The 19,458-nt window shown below is 42.5% G+C and overlaps 1 protein-coding gene across 5 annotated transcripts in view; it reads right to left on the reverse strand.

Moving 5' to 3' along the window:
* The window catches only part of PAQR3 (progestin and adipoQ receptor family member 3), a 32,761-nt gene extending 13,519 nt beyond the window's left edge, over positions 1 to 19,242 (reverse strand). For 3 of the 5 annotated variants that reach the window (XM_027544853.1, XM_027544856.1, XM_027544854.1), the window contains exons 1-5: positions 18,851 to 19,226; positions 13,250 to 13,412; positions 8,207 to 8,362; positions 3,559 to 3,756; positions 1,124 to 1,214 (exon numbers count right to left, since the gene is read on the reverse strand). In XM_027544853.1, the coding sequence (XP_027400654.1) occupies positions 1,124 to 1,214; positions 3,559 to 3,756; positions 8,207 to 8,362; positions 13,250 to 13,412; positions 18,851 to 19,035 (793 nt within the window). In that variant the 5' untranslated portion in view covers positions 19,036 to 19,226. Of the gene's footprint in view, positions 1 to 1,123; positions 1,215 to 3,558; positions 3,757 to 8,206; positions 8,363 to 13,249; positions 13,413 to 18,850 lie in introns of all 5 variants that reach the window. The other 2 variants (XM_027544852.1, XM_027544857.1) reach the window with 2 other exon arrangements.
* Between the last annotated feature and the right edge of the window lie 216 nt (positions 19,243 to 19,458).

Raw genomic sequence — 19,458 nt, forward strand, 5'->3', positions numbered from 1 at the left:
TACAGCTGCTAACATTTACTGAGGGCTCACTACCTGTTGAGGAACTGAGCTAAATGTTTCACGTGCACGTTCTCATCTAATACCCACGAGAGAAAAGCATCATCTTCACGTTTCAGAGAAGGAAACTGGCCTGAGAAATCTTGTGTGACTTCAGTGCAAACAGCTAATGAGGGGCTGACCGGGGATTTCAACCTAAGTCATCTGACTGCAATGGCACCCCACTCCAGTACTCTTGCCTGGCAAATCCCATGGATGGAGGAGCCTGGTGGGCTGCCGTCCATGGGGTCACGAAGAGTTGGACACGACTGAGCGACTTCACTTTCACTTTTCACTTTCATGCATTGGAGAAGGAAATGGCAACCCACTCCAGGGGGACACTCCAGAGTCGGACACGACTGAAGCGACTTAGCAGCAGCGCAGCAGCAGCAGCATCTGACTCTAGAGCTGAAGCTCCGAAACAAGCAAATACATGCTTTGGTGAACATTATTCTCTTTACCCAGTGTCCTCTTAGCTCTTTTCTATCAGAAGGCTTTTTTTTACCTAAACTGAAGCAGGGAAATCTGTCCTTAAGTTCCTGGCTTGTGTAAATCTTGGGGACATGAAGATCCTTAATTTCCTCTCACCACTGGGTGCCAGGAAGCTGAAAGTCAGACTGATGGGCCTTATATAGAAACTTACCACAGATACTTATGAAGTAATCCTAAACCTGGCTTATTTCCATTATCCTATTATTTTCCTTTGCTTCTAGTTTGTTTTATGAATCTTGCATATATAAATTAATTTTTAAGCATAAGCAACTTTTGTGGAACAAAGCGCTCCACAAAAAAGCAGTGGTTGAGAACTCACTATTGAAATGGTGAAGTGAAATGGTGACGTGAAATGGTGACGTGAAATGGTGCGGTGAAATGGTGGTAACCCTATCTACTGGACTCAACTTCTATTGTGACAATGAAAGAAAAAGTTTGTGAAAGCCATCAGAGAGTTCAAATTTTAGATAACATTTGAGAAAAGCCATTCTATAATCAGTAATATTGGAAAAAAAAAACTGTTTTGATACTCTGACGTATATACCTCCACCATTTAGACTAAAGTCATAAATCCATTCTAAAAACATATACCTACCTGGAAAATACCTTTCTGGAACTTTGGAAATGTAGAACAGGAAAGCAAGAAGAGCAATCACATACATCACAACTACACGGGGTGCAAAGTCCTGAAAAGCAAAACACAGTTTTTCACAGATCTCCCGACTGTGACTGAACTTCCAACTTACTGATATTATAAATCTAATTAATATAATTAAACACAGAGAATTAGAATTCATAGGTGGGATTTAAGTCTATTGAATCTTACAGACAGTCTCCAGTAATAGAAACCTAGCTCTCAATACTTTAGGAAGCGTTTCATAGGAGTGGAACACAGAGACTGCCCTAAGAGTCAGGGCACTAGAGCAGCTAAACCTTCAACAGGGTGAAAGTGCGAAGGGCAGCCAACTCCCATTTTTACAACATGGGTGCCTGCGTGGAATACATGTGGGAATGGAGTAACCAGCTGAATAAGCAAAGAGACTAAACAGGGATCTGTGGCTGGAAAAGACCCAAGAGGCTCAGCCCAACAGTGATATCTGTTCCACCATCCCAGATAAATGATTCTCTTGAATACTACTGTGCAAAGATCTCTTGGAAAGCTTTCCTTGTCCTAAGAAAATCAGCCAGCTCTAATTTATACACCCTGTTCCTAATTCTGATTATAAACCTAATTTACTAAGACGCCATTTAAGAAATAAAACAAATGACTTTTCTCCCCTCTACACATATTCGAGAACCATCATGGAGCCCCTCTCCCCTGAAACCTATGTTCTCAGACAATCAACCTCAGATTCTACAAACATTCTAGAACAAAGCTCCACTGTACCTCCAGGATAGCTGTTTGGAACTTTGCATCTTTGGTCAAGCACCTCTCTCTCCATCTTTTTAAAACTAGACCTTACTGGAGAACTTCTCTGGAAGTCTCCCTTTGTTTCTGTACTGGGATGATCTCTGTTTATATTAGATTTCCATCTTAGAGAACCAGTCTTCCTAAGCCATATTTCAAGACTGCTGAACACAGGAAAGTGTCCCCCCGCCCTCCCCCACACTTATTTTTTTCAATTTCTTAAAAATCTACTGGCCTAATAGGTCTGGTTCTCTTTCTTTAATAACAAGATAAGCTTATGGTAAGCTTGAAAGTGAAAGTGAAGTGGCTTAGTTGTGTCTGACTCTTTGCGACCCCATGGACTGTAGCCTACCATGCTCCTCCATCCATGGGATTATCCAGGCAAGAGTACTGGTGTGGGTTGCCATTTCCTTCTCCATATGATAAGCTTAAAAAGATGCATTTCCCTCATCCCAAAACATTCACTTCTGTATCAACAATTACTCACTTCTGGTTAGGATTGAATCTATTAAGAGAGTGGCACTTCTCCATTCTATTTCCTGGGCATCAAAACTGTCACAAAAATGATGTTTTCACAGATACCAGGATCACTGAAGTTACTTATCACCACTATCACACCTTTATCCCAATTTTTTAGTCTTATAAAGCATCACCCTCATTCTCAAGTTGGCAATACAGCCAAATCATATCACTCAATTCACTACACCAGACTTCCTTTCTTTTTAGTTTTATATGCAGATGATTTCCACCATGCTGTTAGCAATAGTATATAAGCCTACCATTACTCTTCTCTTCTAAAAAAATATAATTCTTTTGAATAAAACCTGCATTTAAATCTCCATATTTCAAAGGTCCTATTGTAACAAGTGTATGCAATTTCTTCTAGATTTCTCAGCATAATTATGTTAAAAATTCTTGTTTACTCCCTAGCACATACTTAGAGCATTTATATACAAATCTCTAAGAATTTAGATCTTACTTCTAACTCCCTTCTCAAGAATGCTGAGGAATTCTGAGGTTCTCCCTAATGTACTCCAGCTCTCCCTGTAACAACTAATGGTCTTTTATTTCTCAATATATTTTCCCTGCGGGGTAGAATATGGTCCCATGGCTCTAGCTGCCAAGAGATTTTCAAATCTCTATTACTAGTCTCAATCTCTGAGCTAAATCCACACCTGATCTCCACTTTAACACCCCACAGGTACTGCAGACTCAAGAGGTCCAAGAATAAATCCTTCCCAACTCCTTCCCTTCCACAAACAAGCAAATCAGCTGCTTCTCCTGGCACTGACCTTGCCCCAGCTGACAAAGCTGGAAACTTAGGAGTCCTCCTCTACAGGGAGGACTTGGATATTTACATTCCAAGGGGAACAGAAAACAGTTAAGAATGTATCATCTTACAGAAATACATCTCAGAAGAAAATAGTAGTTAGAATCTATGCTGCAGAGTATGTTTTATTTATTAACTATAGATGTGAAAAATTACTGCATCATTATGCAATTATAAATGTGCCCTCAAATGACAAAGACCCACCCGCTTGGCCGGAGTACACTATTTTACCCGAAGGAATGAAATTAAAAGGACAAAAAGAACGGGAACATACTGACCACACTCAGCCTACCTGGACGATAGGAGCACCAATTCCTCCATTGAGCCACACCCAGTGGAGAGTAGGGATGACTCCATACCCGGAAACAGAACAGAAGATGATAGAACGCAGCCTCTGCCACTGCTGTGTGAGGTAATTGGGATGGATCTGAGCAAAGAACACGGCCAGGATCATAGCAAGCACGGTGATCAGGTACACCTGACGCCAATACTAGAATGAAAGGACATCGCATTTCAATTATCACTGACAATAAGGGAAGGGAATGAGCAATTTTCAATTTTGGCTTCTAAGGAATGCATTCCAAACTGTACTTACTTTGGTATTTTCACTTCCAAACACAATTAACTTCCTTCCTTCCTTAAAAAAATGCACGTTGCATACAATTGTTAGGTCTCTTAGGATGACAAACCAGACCCCAAAGTGAAGCGGTAAAGAACACATTTATTCACACAAAAGCATGCTGCTGCTGCTGCTAAGTCGTTTCAGTTGTGTCCGACTCTGTGCGACACCATAGACGGCAGCCCACCAGGCTCCCCCTTCCCTGGGATTCTCCAGGCAAGAACACTGGAGTGGGTTGCCATTTCCTTCTCCAATGCATGAAAGTGGAAAGTGAAAGTGAAGTCACTCAGTCGTGTCCGACTCCTAGCGACCCCATGGACTGCAGCCCACCAGGCTCCTCTGTCCATGGGATTTTCCAGGCAAGAGTACTGGAGTGGGGTGCCATTGCCTATTATATGCCAGGGGCAACTAAAGTCCTATGGAAACAAAGACAAAGCTCAATGGGCGAGCTCACAGGCTATGAGGGGGGCAGACGTATAACGAGATGATTATAATCAAAGGATAAGGACTGCAGTTGAGTTATGAACAGAATGTTGTAGGACCACAGAAGAGGGAGCAATTGCTACCTGAAAGAGTTAAAAAACGCTTCATAGAGGAAATGACAACTAATCTGGGTCCTGAGGAATATGTAAGATTTTGTGAGAGGAGGGAGCTCTCAAGGAAAAGGAAGCACAATGGAGCAAGGAAGCTTTGTGAAGGGAACTTGAAAGGCAGATACGCTGTTGGGCTATGTATTTGTAACTTTTCCAAGCTGGCGCTGAGGGAGTAGCAGAGCTCTTGAAGAAAAAGATGATGTGGTTATTTTTCAAACTAACTTATTAGAATAACTCTGACATCAGTGTAAAGAAAGAAAAAAAAAAAGAGGTGACAGGAAGCTAGCTAGGAGGGTATTAAATATTTGATTCAAAGAGAAAATGGCTTGGACTGTTGCTGAACAAGAAAGACAGATGTGAGCACCAGATTCAGGAGGCATTTTTGAAGTAAACTAAAATTTTAATGGTTGACTGTCTATGGGATAGGGCAGCAGAGGATGGGTCAACTGTTTGCTGTAGAAAAGGCCACGCAGATGGCTTCTACTAGTGGAGCAAATGAACAGGTGACCCAGCATGAGGGTGTGTGTGTACTGGGGGTAGAAAATGGTGAAACATGAAATATCATTCATTTCAAAATACATCAAGTGTGAAGGGCTTACAGAATTATTTAGGTATCTAAACGAGAGGTTGAAAAGCTAGTCCTAAAGCTCAAAAGTTGTTAGTTGTCCTAACAACTCAGTTAGCACAGAATTCTTAACCTGGGCTGCAAGGACTTCTCTGGGACCATTACAACTTGCTGAAACTCACATGTCAAAATGACTGGTCAGTCTGCACCCAAATGCATATTATCTGGGATGGAGGGTCCACAGTTTTCAATCTCATTCTCAAAGCAGCCTGTGTTCCTTAAAAGGTAAAGCGCCATTAGAGCAACTGAATATTTGGTTAAATGATGAGATATCAGAGGTAAGAAAACAGTTTTTCCTTTAAATGATTATGGACTATATTAGTTCTAGCAGATTTTTGTTTTTTTTCTCTTTAATCTACCTTGGAGTTCTGGTTCTCCTGAAAAAAGATTTACAGTCCTCCCACTAGTCTCTCTGATGATCAGAATGCTTGGGAAGAGGTAAACAAAAAACCAGTTTCAGAGAAATACAGAATAAGATAAGCAAAACATTTCTAGTATTACATACTCAAAAGCCTATTTTTAAAGATGTCAACATTTTCATGTAAAATGAGTAAGTTGTGAAAGGTGAGCAGATATGGGCAGTTTACTACTAAAATCAAATCAATTTACAACAGGGTAAATGGCATATATATTTAATTATATGCTTCCATTCCAATGTAATCAGGCCTGAGGAACAAATGGCTTATGAGCAAGTGGCTATCATTAATAATGTTCTTACATTCAAACCAAATTCTGATTTTTCACATTGCTAGTTTTACACTCTAGCAGTGTTGCCATTTTTCTCCATTACTGTGGAGTGACAAAGATCCTACTTAAGAATTCCCAACAATCAGAGGTCTCCTGTGCTGCAGCCTACCCTCCCAGGGAGTGAAGGCTGGGGATATGGTCTGGACCCCTCCTTCCAAGGGGAGGGCTCAGACAGGACAGACTCTCGTCCTGTGACTAGCAGGTCTGCTGTTCCTGGGAGAGTGGCTCAGTTTTGGCTCTGAAAGGGAAGGAACTAAAAGGATAAAAGGAAAAGAGAAAATGGTTTGGTGGGGGGCAGGAGAAAAAGAGAGGCGGGTCGATGGGGACTTTCTGAATGGGAGGTCTTGAGATGGACTTGACTGAGACATGAGATGAGGAGGGAGTTGGCCAATAAATTCAGATCAGCTGCTCTATAATTTGATCACAGTGTTTCAAATGCTGCTTACCCAAGGCAAAAACTGACTTTTCTAACTTGAGGCTCAGAAAGCAGCGGTGATCAAGAAGTCAGATAGTAGTAGTAGTGTTAGTTGCTCAGTCGTGTTAGACTCTTTGCGACCCCATGGACTGTAGTCTGTCAGGCTCCTCTATCCGTGGGATTCTCCAGGCAAGGATACTGGAGTGGGTTGCCATTCCCTTCTCCAAGGGATCTTTCCAACCCAGGGACTGAACCTGGGTGTCCTGCGTTGCAGGCAGATACTTTACCATTTGAGCTACAAGATATGTTAGCATTCAGAGCAGACACATGTTAAAAACACTCACCACTCATCTGGTCTGTCTCTAGGTCTGACTCTAACTATAAGACTAAGGAAAGGAAAATATATTTCTTGTATAAGAATATTGGTCAACACATTCACAGATATACTTTTCTTTTTTTTCCATTGAGAGAGGAATAAAGGATAAGAAGGGAAAATGGAAAGTAGCACCTAGCTTCATAATTTTAACCAGTACTAACTTGATCTTCAACTCCAGCAACACAAAAATAAAAGATGTGTAATGCGCATCTGAGGACTCAGATAGCTATATGGTTTTAGTGAGGAAATAGTAAAATTTAATATTTCACAATAAACTGTGGAAAATTCTGAAAGAGATGGGAATAGCAGACCACCTGACCTGCCTCTTGAGAAATCTATATGCAGGTCAGGAAGCAACAGTTAGAACTGGACATGGAACAACAGACTGGTTCCAAATAGGAAAAGGAGTATGTCAAGGCTGTATATTATCACCCTGCTTATTTAACTTATATGCAGAGTACATCATGAGCAATGCTGGGCTGGAAGAAGCACAAGCTGGAATCAAGATTGGTGGGAGAAATATCAATAACCTCAGATACGCAGATGACACCACCCTTATGGCAGAAAGTGAAAAGGAACTCAAAAGCCTCTTGATGAAAGTGAAAGAGGAGAGTGAAAAAGTTGGCTTAAAGCTCAACATTCAGAAAACGAAGATCATGGCATCTGGCCCCATCACTTCATGGCAAATAGATGGGGAAACAGTGGAAACAGTGTCAGACTTTATTTTTCTGGGCTCCAAAATCACTGCAGATGGTGACTGCAGCCATGAAATTAAAATATGCTTACTCCTTGGAAGGAAAGTTATGACCAACCTAGATAGCATATTCAAAAGCAGAGACATTACTTTGCCGACAAAGGTCTGTCTAGTCAAGGCTATGGTTTTTCCAGTGGTCATGTATGGATGTGAGAGTTGGACTGTGAAGAAAGCTGAGCGCCGAAGAATTGATGCTTTTGAACTGTGGTTTTGGAGAAGACTCTTGAGAGTCCCTTGGACTGCAAGGAGATCCAACCAGTCCATTCTGAAGGAGATCAGCCCTGGGTGTTCTCTGGAAGGAATGATGCTAAAGCTGAAACTCTAATAGTTTGGCCACCTCATGCGAAGAGTTGACTCATTGGAAAGGACTCTGATGCTGGGAGGGATTAGGGGCAGGAGGAGAAGGGGACGACTGAAGATGAGATGGCTGGATGGCATCACTGACTCAATAGACGTGAGTCTGAGTAAACTCCAGGAGTTGGTGATGGACAGGGAGGCCTGGCATGCTGCAATTCATGGGGTCGAAAAGAGTCGGACATGACTGAGCGACTGAACTGAACTGAACTGAATGTTTAAGTTTCAGAAGACAACATATATATATTTTCCACGGAAAATCAGTAAAGGAGTAGGAGCTGATAACAGATGTTAGAGATCATGGGTCCCTTTTGAAAAATGAGTTTATGACTCCACTAGACTTTACTGTTTCTTCAATTAGTTAATTATGTGTCTATTCAGAAGTTCAAGGGAATCATGGAAAGATAAAAGACCTATACCTGAAAGGGAGTATGTAAAATGTTTTTAAGTTACTTACATTATTACAATAAAATGCATAAAATACACCGGAGACATAGCAGCCCAGTATTCCAATAGAAATTCCTGCATAATCTAATGCCATCCATCTTCGACAGGTTTTTTCTGATCGATGGCAGGAAAAGAGATGATAGCCCACGGAGCAAAGCATACAGACCTAGGGAAAATAAAACAAACATTATCAAAGTGAAACAAACAAAATGATAAAAGCAACTCAGGCATGACGTTCAGGGAGGTGGCCAGGTGAAGTCCAGGTTTTTCAGCCAAACAGACCTAGACGAGGACGCTGGCTTTGTGCGTGACTATGTGTCATTTTCTTAAGCCTCAGTTTCCTCATGGGTAAAATGGGGACAAAAACCATAAAGAAAGAAATCTATACTGATAGCTATTTTATAAGACAAACAATTTAAATGAGTAGTACAATAGAAGGAAATCTATCTATTGCATCTTATTTTGACCCATGAATAAGTTTCCTTTTAAAAACTACTTACTATAGAAGTAAGGCATGTCCTTAGAAAGATGAAAAGAAAAAAATGCAATTTGATGATATAAAAAAATAAGCCCCACCCAATCTACTCTTCAGTGATAGCCACTGGTACTACCTTTTATGTGCCTGTCCAGATATTTTCAATGAACGTATCAAACACCTATGATACAGAAGTCTATATATACACACATGAGAACACATTTTAAATTAATCAGATAAAATCATATTATATAGTTTGCTCTGCTATTTGTTTTTTTTCACTTAATTTAAGATCTTTTATGCCTGTATGAGACTTCATTGTATAGAGTTTAAGTTAAAGTTAAACATGGCTTTGGTGCATTCAAGGAAAAATAATTGTGACTTATGCTGACTATATGTTGCCAAATTGAGAGCAAAGCTTATCTAATTCAATCGGGTGCTGTGAAGATTGATAAGGTTTCTGTAGCTGAACTCCCTCTAGTCATTAAATACCAGCTGTGTGTCATGTACTGGGGATACAAAGATGAAGCCTCTACTATCAAAGAGATTTTTTTGGGGCAAGTGAGCAAATGGTGATGTTGGAAGTCCTATAGGAACCGTGCAGAGCACAGTTAGAAAACAGAGGAGGGAGGGAACTGGGTCTGTGGGTGCATGCGTACCCTGGAGGGTGGGAGCTGCAGGAGGAAGAAAGTCACATATTTCATAGGAGGGCTGCCGCTTGAGCGGCACCTCAGTTGCTCTGGCATTCATCAAGGACAGAAACAAAGGTGTGCGCAGGGTTACGGGTGGGTCCACAGCAAAAGCAGCATATTGAACACAACACCCTAAGCAATGAATGCCATGTGGTCTTCTTCATGATATGATTAGGACAAGTCCTATACATCAGGAGTCTTAACTTCAATATTATGGACTCTGTGATACTACTGAAGATTTTAATGCACCTTTATAGAAAGGTTGACATGAGAGGTTACAACACTAGCCTTAGGAAACAATGACTAGAGCCTACACTAAGGCAAGGACAGTGGGGATGGGGAAAATGGGCCAGATAAATGGTCATCTAGCCATTCTATTGGAGAAGGCAATGGCAACCCACTCCAGTACTCGTGCCTGGGAAATCCCATGGACAGAGGAGCCTAGTAGGCTACAGTCCACGGGGCACGAAGAGTCGGACACGACTGAGCAACTTCACTTTCACTTTTCACTTTCATGCACTGGAGAAGGAAATGGCAGCCCACTCTAGTATTCTTGCCTGGAGAATCCCAGGGACAGGGGAGCCTGTTGGGCTGCCGTCTATGGGGTCACACAGAGTCGGACATGGCTGACGTGACTTAACAGCAGCAGCCATTCTATGGGGTTCCTAGGTGGTGCTAGTGGTAAAGAATCCCCTTGCCAATGCAGGAGACTTAAGAGATGCGGGTTTGATCCCGGGGTTGGGAGATCCTCTGAAGAAGGAAAAGGCAACCCACTTCAGTATTCTTGCCTGGAGAATCCCATGGACAGAGGAGCCTGGCAGGCTACAGTCCATGGGTTCCAAACAGCTGGACCCAACTTAGCAACTAAAAACAAACAACAATATACAAATCAGTCCCCACAGCCTCAATATCAACGTTCAAAACAAGGTTCCTAACTAGAGTCTGATTTCTTCTTCTGCTATCTAAAATCCTTAATGCTCTGTGGCTTTGGCTACTAAACTGCAAGTCAGAGTGCACTGACCCAATTAAACGTAACTTTAAGAAGTTATGTTTTCTATTATCCTTGAGATAAAAGGATACATCCAGAGAACATGAAGGGGTACCTTCTCACTGCCTGGAAAAGACCTCACTGCCACAGTGCTGAGTGACATAAGCAGAGTCGATGCCTCTCAGGAGGAGGTAGAAAGGTAGGCAGGCAAGTGTGAGGCACGTGTGCATCCACAAACATCTGGAGCGATTTTACCCCAAATGTCCACCGTGCAAGTGGAATTTCAAATGGCTTTTTATAATACTTTCTTCCAAATACCACTTGTTTGCTCGAATTTCTACATAAGCGTATCTTATAGTAATAAAAAGAAACAACAAGAAAGCTACTTTCATTGTGAAAAGGAAAGTAAAACTGGAAAGAGAAATATAACAGTATCAAGTGGAAAAGATTAATAAAATATAGGGTATTCACAGAGGACATGTGAATGTTTGAAGAGTTAGCCTAAACTAAAGTATGTTCTGTTTTGAAAGGGACATGTTGTTAGAGTTGCTTAAAAAAAACTGGCTGAAAAATTATCTGACATATTGAGTATGTCTGTTTTCTGGGAAGTTTCCTTCTGTGGAATATCTCACTCCATCCAGGTAGACAGACAACCACCACCTACAAGTCCAGAAAGTGCTAAGCTGTCTCTTGCTTCCGGGCCTGTCCACACATTTTTCATGCTTCAATGCCCTGCCTCACTCTCCCTCTGGGATGTGATCTTGATGTCAGGCTGGTTTTGTTCTGCACCAGAGTCCCAATACCTGGCTTAGCGCCTGGATATAGACAGGAGATATGAAAAAAATATTTCTGGAACTGAATGTTAAGGAACTGAATATAGGGAAAGGCATTCTCAAATTTTATTTTTCTCTAAGATAGAAAGATTTCTGAGAAAGCGCAAAGCCCCTGAAATTACACTCTACTATTTAGAATGCACTATATTAATCTTATTGGTAGGAAAGCATGAGCATTTAAAAAGTTCAGGAAAGAGAAAAAAAATGTTATATGTCTTTAAAAAATTAAATGTATATCAGTATTAATACATACACTGATGATTTACCATGCTGCCTGCTGACTCGAAGAATCTGGAGAAACTGGGTGAACAAGTTATATCATAAAAATAACAAAAATGGTATTTGTAAGTAGGGCAGGTGTGCTCATGTGACTTCAGCAAGCTGTGCTGTGTGTAACAGAAAGATCACTGCACCAGCAGTTAGGAGAACAGGACTTTACTGGCCTACTGAACAGCCTTGAGCAAGTGACTCTAACACTTTAGGCATTTCTTCATTGGCAGGTGTTTTAATTATTTCATCTTCTCAGTTTTGTAATGCAGTACTTTCTTAAACCACTATGAAAATAAACATATATTCCCTGAACTAACATCAGCTGTGGCTGGGGGGATAACGGGCAGGCCGAGGGTCAGAGGAAAGCTTGTGGGATCCTCAAAGGAGATAGTATCCATATAACTAGCAGTAGAGCATAAACCAGTTTTTCTGATTATTGATTATAAGAGCATCTTAATAGTGGGCGTGTGTGTTAGTCACTTAGTCGTGTCTGACTCTGACTCGAGACCCCATGGACTGTAGCCCACCAGGCTCCTTTGTCCATGGAATTCTCCAGGCAAGAATACTGAAGTGGGTTGCCATTCCTTTCTCCAGGGGATCTTTCTGATCCACAGGTCAAAGTCGGGTCTCCTGCATGGCAGGCGGATTCTTTACCATCTGAGACAGGTAAGTATGGGCAAATGGATTCATTTCCATTTTAAAAATAGAGATAGGTTTTAAAGAGATGTTTAGGCTCTGATCAGGACAAAAATTAAACCTGAGAATGAGTATACTGTAAAAAAAAAAAGAAAGAAAAAATAATTTTCTAATAATAACACGAAAATACAGAATATTCTTTCCCTCAAAGAAATTAAAATCTTATTCTAGAAACTAGAATTAGAAGAAAAGGGAGAAGGGGATGTTTCCATTGTGTTTCTTAATCATTTAAGTCCAAAGTTTTGAGTCAGATGATGAAGGCCTGAAATGGATTAACACACAACGAAAGCACAGCTGTGTGGTTGACTTATGGATTCCCCTTTCAGGCAGCAGCAGGTTAACTGCTGGAAGTGCTGGCCTATGTCTGGGGGAGGAAGGATGATACTTTTTTCTTTACATTTTTATGTTTTATCTGTACTTTGCGTTTTTTTTTTTTAATTTAAAAAATATCATCTGGATTTTGGTCCATATTAGCTTTCTTCTTTAGAAACTCGTGTTTGAAAAATTATTAAACATGACTTTTAAAGGCCTTTTTACAGATTGCTGAAGAAAAGTAAAAGTGCTGAGGGACCAACAGGTTAGGTCAATGGAGGAAACAGCACAGAGAAGAAACAAAGTATTTCAAATCAGGAAAGTGCAAAAGGCCCAAAGGAGATTAACATTAAAGTGAGAGAAAAGATTAATACCAGCAAAACGAGGCAACAGAATTAAGACAATAAGGAAACAAGTACAAAAGTCATAGACATATAAAAGGTGAGAAATGTTCCCAAACAAGTTTTAAGCACACAATAGGGTTCTACTTCAGTTGGCAAATAGAACACAATGAGAGATTTCTATCTCTGGATTAATCTTATAGCACAGATGTCTAGAGAAAGGAAGAAAAAAGAAATTTTCTCAATCTTTCAAACTTCATGGATTTCAAATACACTCTCAGAAAAACATACTTTGGGTGCTTCTATTAGGAAATCGAATAAGCTAGCTTACACGCTGCTTTGGGGCTCTTTGTAGCAAGTGGTGGGTGTGGAGTAAGGCCACCTGCCCAAGCCTGTGGGACCAAAGTTCTCTTTAGCAACAATAGTGCTTGTGAAACGAGACTTACCTGGAAGCAGAAGAGACAAATGGAACAAATTACAAAATCTTCTCTGGATGCACTTGCTGAAGGTAACACAGATGTCATGTCATATATTCCCAGCGTGAAGAAGAGGAAGAAACCTAACAAATGACTCCAGATGTTTACTGTCTCATTAGATAAAATGAACAAACTGGAAAAACAAACAGACAAACATGCAGCTCAGATTCAGATCTGCTGGCTCACTGGAGGCATTTATAAGGGTAGGGACAATTTGGTTGGTGGCGGACGTTATCAAATACTCGCTACTTTAAGCCCTTAACTCCATCTTGGCCTTTTTAAATTTGATGTACCATTTAGTTTAAGTTTTTCCACAACTCCATCAATCCTGGGATCTTACAGTTTTTTGTTTTTTTTTTCCCCTTCCCATCTCTTATTATATTTACCATTTCAGTTATTTATGTATAAATTCCATCTCATTCTCTAGCATATCAATTCCCTGACAACTGGCACCATTAATCTTTATGATACCACTGTTCTCAGCACAGGGTCCTGCTCAGATTAGATGCTACGTGTCTACAGAAATAAACATACAGATTAAAACTGTGTGCTAGCTAACACAGTCTGACATTCAGTAATAGGCATCTGAAAACCTGCTAAGCTTAGGCATACTTCAAAATACCTTTTTAGTATACACTGGGTTTCCCTGGCAGCTCAGATGGTAAAGAACCTGCCTGCAATGCAAGAGACCCAGGTTCGATCCCTGGGTTGGGAAGATGCCCTGGAGAAGGGAATGAATGGCTACCCACTCCAGTATTCTTGCCTGGAAAATTCCATGGACAGAAGAGCATGGCAGGCTACAGTCCATGGAGTCACAAAGAGTCGGACATGACTGAGCAACTAACACTTTCACTTCAGTATATATAACAGGCAAGTGCAAAGTTAAATGGACTTGAGACAAGCAGGATAAATACAAATGGATCCACCGGAGATGTTCTTTAAGACAGGCATGCTCCAACAACTTTGCTGAGGTTGTTCTGAAATCAAACTAGTTTCCAGGTGGCATGAGTTTATTCTTTGTTGGAATAACAGGAGGTTACTTTTAGTATCTTTCCCAGCTGAGCTACCAGGGAAGCCATAAAGGAAAGATATAAGCATCTGAATGCAGAGTTCCAAAAAATAGCAAGAAGAGATGAAAAAGCCTTCCTCAGCGATCAGTGCAAAGAAACAGAGAAAACAACAGAATGGGAAAGACTAGAGATCTCTTCAAGAAAATGAGAGATACCAAGGGAACATTTCATGCAAAGATGGGCTTGATAAAGGACAGAAATGGTATGGATCTAAGAGAAGCAGAAGATATTAAGAAGAGGTGGCAAGAAAACACAGAAGAACTGTACAAAAAAGATCTTCATGACTCAGATAATCATGATGATGTTATCACTGACCTAGAGCCAGACATCCTGGAATGTGAAGTCAACTGGGCCTTAGAAAGCATCACTACAAACAAAGCTAGTGGAGGTGATGGAATTCCAGTTGAGCTATTTCAAATCCTGAAAGATGATGCTGTGAAAGTGCTGCACTCAATACGCCAGCAAATTTGGAAAACTCAGCAGTGGCCACAGGACTGGAAAAGGTCAGTTTTCATTCCAATCCCAAAGAAAGGCATTGCCAAAGAATGCTCAAACTACCGCATAATTGCACTCATCTCACACACTAGTAAAGTAATGCTCAAAATTCTCCAAGCCAGGCTTCAGCAATACGTGAATCGTGAACTTCCTGATGTTCAAGCTGGTTTTAGAAAAGGCAGAGGAACCAGAGATCAGATTGCCAACATCTGCTGGATCATGGAAAAAGCAGGAGAGTTCCAGAAAAGCATATATTTCTGCTTTATTGACTATGCCAAAGCCTTTGACTGTGTGGATCACAAAAACTGGAAAATTCTGAAAGAGATGGGAATACCAGACCACCTGACCTGCCTCTTGAGAAACCTATATGCAGGTCAGGAAGCAACAGTTAGAACTGGACATGGAACAACAGACTGGTTCCAAATAGGAAAAGGAGTACGTCAAGGCTGTATATTGTCACCGTGCTTATTTAACTTCTATACAGAGTACATCATGACAAACGCTGGGCTGGAAGAAGCACAACTGGAATCAAGATTGCCAGGAGAAATATCAATAACCTCAGATATGCAGATGACACCACCCTTATGGCAGAAAGTGAAGAGGAACTAAAAAGCCTCTTGATGAAAGTGAAAGAGGAGAGTGAAAAAGTTGGCTTAAAGCTCAACATTCAGAAAACGAAGATCATGGCATCTGGCCCCATCACTTCATGGCAAATAGATGGGGAAACAGTGGAAACAGTGTCAGACTTTATTTTTCTGGGCTCCAAAATCACTGCAGATGGTGACTGCAGCCATGAAATTAAAATATGCTTACTCCTTGGAAGGAAAGTTATGACCAACCTAGATAGCATATTCAAAAGCAGAGACATTACTTCGCCAACAAAGGTCCGTCTAGTCAAGGCTATGGTTTTTCCAGTGGTCATGTATGGATGTGAGAGTTGGACTGTGAAGAAAGCTGAGCGCCGAAGAATTGATGCTTTTGAAATGTGGTGTTGGGGAAGACTCTTGAGAGCCCCTTGGACTGCAAGGAGACCCAACCAGTCCATTCTAAAGGAGATCAGTCCTGGGTGTTCATTGGAAACACTGATGCTAAAGCTGAAACTCTAATAGTTTGGCCACCTCATGCAAAGAGTTGACTCATTGGAAATGACCCTGATGCTGGGAGGGATTGGGGGCAGGAGGAGAAGGGGACGACAGAGGATGTAATGGCTGGATGGCATCACTGACTTGATGGACATGAGTCTGAGTGAACTCCGGGAGTTGGGGATGGACAGGGAGGCCTGGCGTGCTGCGATTCATGGGGTCGCAAAGAGTCGGACACGACTGAGCGACTGAACTAAACTGAACTTTTAGTATCAGTACTTGTTGTCATCTTTCAATATGCCCTAACTGGTTTTGAGTTTAAATAGGGCTTCCCAGGTGGCTCAGTGGTAAAGAACCCACCTGCCAATGCAAGAGACTTGGGTTCCATCCTTGGGTCAGGATGATCCCCTGGAGGAGGAAATGGCAACCCACTCCAGTATTTTTGCCTGGGAAATCCCAAGGACAGAAGGGGCTGCAGGCTACATTCCGTGGGGTTGCAAAGAGTCAGACATGAGGGAGCACGCACGCAAATGTATAACTCTAACACAGAATTTGCAGCAGTCACCATGGTTCCCATATTCCCATGCCATAAACACAGCAGAGTCTCACACAATCAAACTATATCAAGGATAGAGTGGATCTCGTATCATTAATGTCAGCCTTTATCCTGTACAAGCTCCAAGTATAAACACTACTTATACTGGGGAGGGGGAGAAGAGATTCAGGAATGTGAGGAAACATATCTAAGCCCAGGACTGTTTGACAGCCAGTACACATCCGTTACCTCAGAACTTTTCATGTGGTGAAACCCAGGGTAACCTGGTTAAGTGAGCAGAGAGGCACAATCATGGCACGTTCCTTCCAACTAACAGTACTGGCAGAACAGCTGTGACCTACTAAACCTCTCCTTATATCTAAGAGATAGATATCGGTATCTATATAGATATAGACACACAGCTGGCCTTCTAGGCAGCTAAAAGAAGAGAGGGCAAAAGCTGAACCTGGAAAACACCAAGCTGGTAGGAAGGGCACTTAGAAGAATATCCCTAGGAGGGGAGCTACTCTTAATCAATGAGAAGTTAGACACATACTCTGATCAGCTGCAAAATCAACAATCAATTTCTTCATCAGCATCTATCCGGCTTCAAATTCAAAGGTCATGGTGTTAACAAGTCACCATTTACTGAGTGTTTATTATGTGCCAGGCTGGGTGTAGTATTTACATACACAAGGACTCATTTAGTCCTTACTACTTTCTGAAGTAGATACTATAATTACCCTCATTCTTACAAACAGGGAGAGTAAGGCAGAGAGAGGTTAACTTTTGTTCAAGGTCCCACAGCTGTGAAGTGGCAGATCTGCATACTCAAGTCTTTTTCACTCAACGGCCTGAGATCTAAAGCACTGTATTTTCACTCCTTGATCTATGAGATTTAGACCTTAACATAAGAATGCAGAGGTGGGTTTAAAGCTATTATTTAAGATAGTTCATTACCCGCTCTATCCATGTGGAACTTCACATCCACAGCAGGGGCTAGCTCTGATTTCTTGTGTAATAACTTATGCAAAGAAGGTGATGGGGAGGAAATGGCACTCAGGATTCAAACTGTCAAATGCCCTGGGCCATTTATTGAAGCCAAGCAGAGATGGACAGTGATGTCACCTTGTGACTCTGAGTTAGAGAAGAACTTCAAAGGCAGGCAGGGTGAAGGAACAGCAGAAAGACGGTGCCAAAAAGAAGATCAAGAATCAAACACATGGTTGCTGCTTAAGCAACTCAATAGCTCACATTCCAGCAGTGGGGTCTGTCACTACACTGACCTAGAGCTAACCAACATCAGTATCTCAATTGTCTTAAAGTGGGGTCCTGTAATTAAGTACATATAGTGAGTTGTAGGGCTTCCTAGGTGGCTCGGTGGTAAAGAATCTGCCTGCCAATGCAGGAGATGGAGGTTTGATCCCTGGGTCAGGAAGATCTCCTGGAGAAGGAAATGGCAACCCACTCCAATATTCTTGCCTGGAGACGTCCATGAACAGAGGAGCCTGGTGGGCTACAGTCCATAAGGTCGCAAAAGAGTTGTATAGGACTTAAAGACTGAGCATGCAGGCAAGTGAGTTTTAACAGAAATCTAGTCTAAGAACTAGAACGCTAATTTTTCAGTTTTGTTTTCTTTTTAAACTCAGGCTTTCAAGGGACTCAATTTTAAGAATGTAGATGAAGACATTCCTTTTTTTAAAGATGTTTCTATAGTGCTCTAATGAAGGGCGGCACCACCTTATAGGCCCCCTCTGCCATTGTGCTTTTCCCACACAGCGTTTTTCACAATGGTTATTACGTAATAGTGTAATTAGCTCTTTAATGTGTGTCATCCAGGCTAGAGTTCAGTAGATTCACGAGAACAAGGGCCATACTGAGGGGGCTCCATACTATCTACTAAATGCATGAATCAGGAATTTTTAAAAATTTCTATGCCAATGTGAACTTGTTTCTTATTATACCAGCATTTATCTGGCCCCAAATATCTGAATTTCCATACGGCTGCCTTAAAAATAAACAAAGCTTAGGTATACATAGGAGCAAGTATGTCCTCTCCATTGCCAGTGGGGTCGATTCCAACATGTACCCCCAATAAACACCGAATGGAATAAAGGATGTGAACCCTTTGTAAACAGCAAAGCCCCACTGGAGTTAGTGACTATGATCATTGTTACCGTCATTAGTCCATGGATCAAGTACCCCGGCGGGGGAGAAAGAAAGATCACGAAGAGAGGAGAGGTGGCAGAAAAGGATGGAGCAGCTAGGGAACAAGGGGCGCGGAGAACAGCGGGGAAAGCAGCAGGCGGACCAGACAAAAAGGGTTTAGAGGAGGAGGAGCCGCCGGCGCTCCCCACTGGCGCACCCAGCGGAGGCGGCCAGTCTGTACCTTTTGATACACAGCCTGGAAGGCAGGTAGGCCCGGTAGCCGTCGGTGATGTACGGGTTGTCCTTGAGGGACACAGGGATCTGCTCGTAGGTGTAGAGGCGGATGCCGCGGGGCACCAGGACCGGCCAGTACTGGTAGCTGCCCAGCTCGATATAATGTGCGCTTTTCAGCAGCTTCTGATGCATCCTTCCCGGCCGCCGCCGCTCCCCAAGCGGGGAGCTCACCCAGGCCCCGCCTCCCCGGGGAGGGGGCTTCGCCGCCGCCGCAGCCCCCGCCCCGGAGCCCGCGGACACCGCGCGAGGTCCTACGGCCCCGCCGCTACCCAGGCCCGGCTCCGCGAACTGAGCGTCCACCGCCGTCAGCGCCCGGGCGGACCGGGCGGTGTCGCAGCCCTCTCTGACGTCAGCACGCCGCTGCGGGCTCCACCCCTCGGCCCTGGCTTCGATCGGTGTGGTTGGCGACTGGAGGGGGCGTGGTTGGGGAGTGTAGGGGGCGTGGTTATGAAGGAAAGGGGGCGGGGCCAGGGTCCGCGCGGGCGCGCCTTTGTGCCGGGGAGGTGGGTCTCCGTAGGAGCTCCGCTACCTGAGCGCGTAGGGGCGGCGGGCCGC

This window comes from Bos indicus x Bos taurus, chromosome 6 (assembly GCF_003369695.1).
Source record: "Bos indicus x Bos taurus breed Angus x Brahman F1 hybrid chromosome 6, Bos_hybrid_MaternalHap_v2.0, whole genome shotgun sequence".
NCBI lineage: Eukaryota > Metazoa > Chordata > Mammalia > Artiodactyla > Bovidae > Bos > Bos indicus x Bos taurus.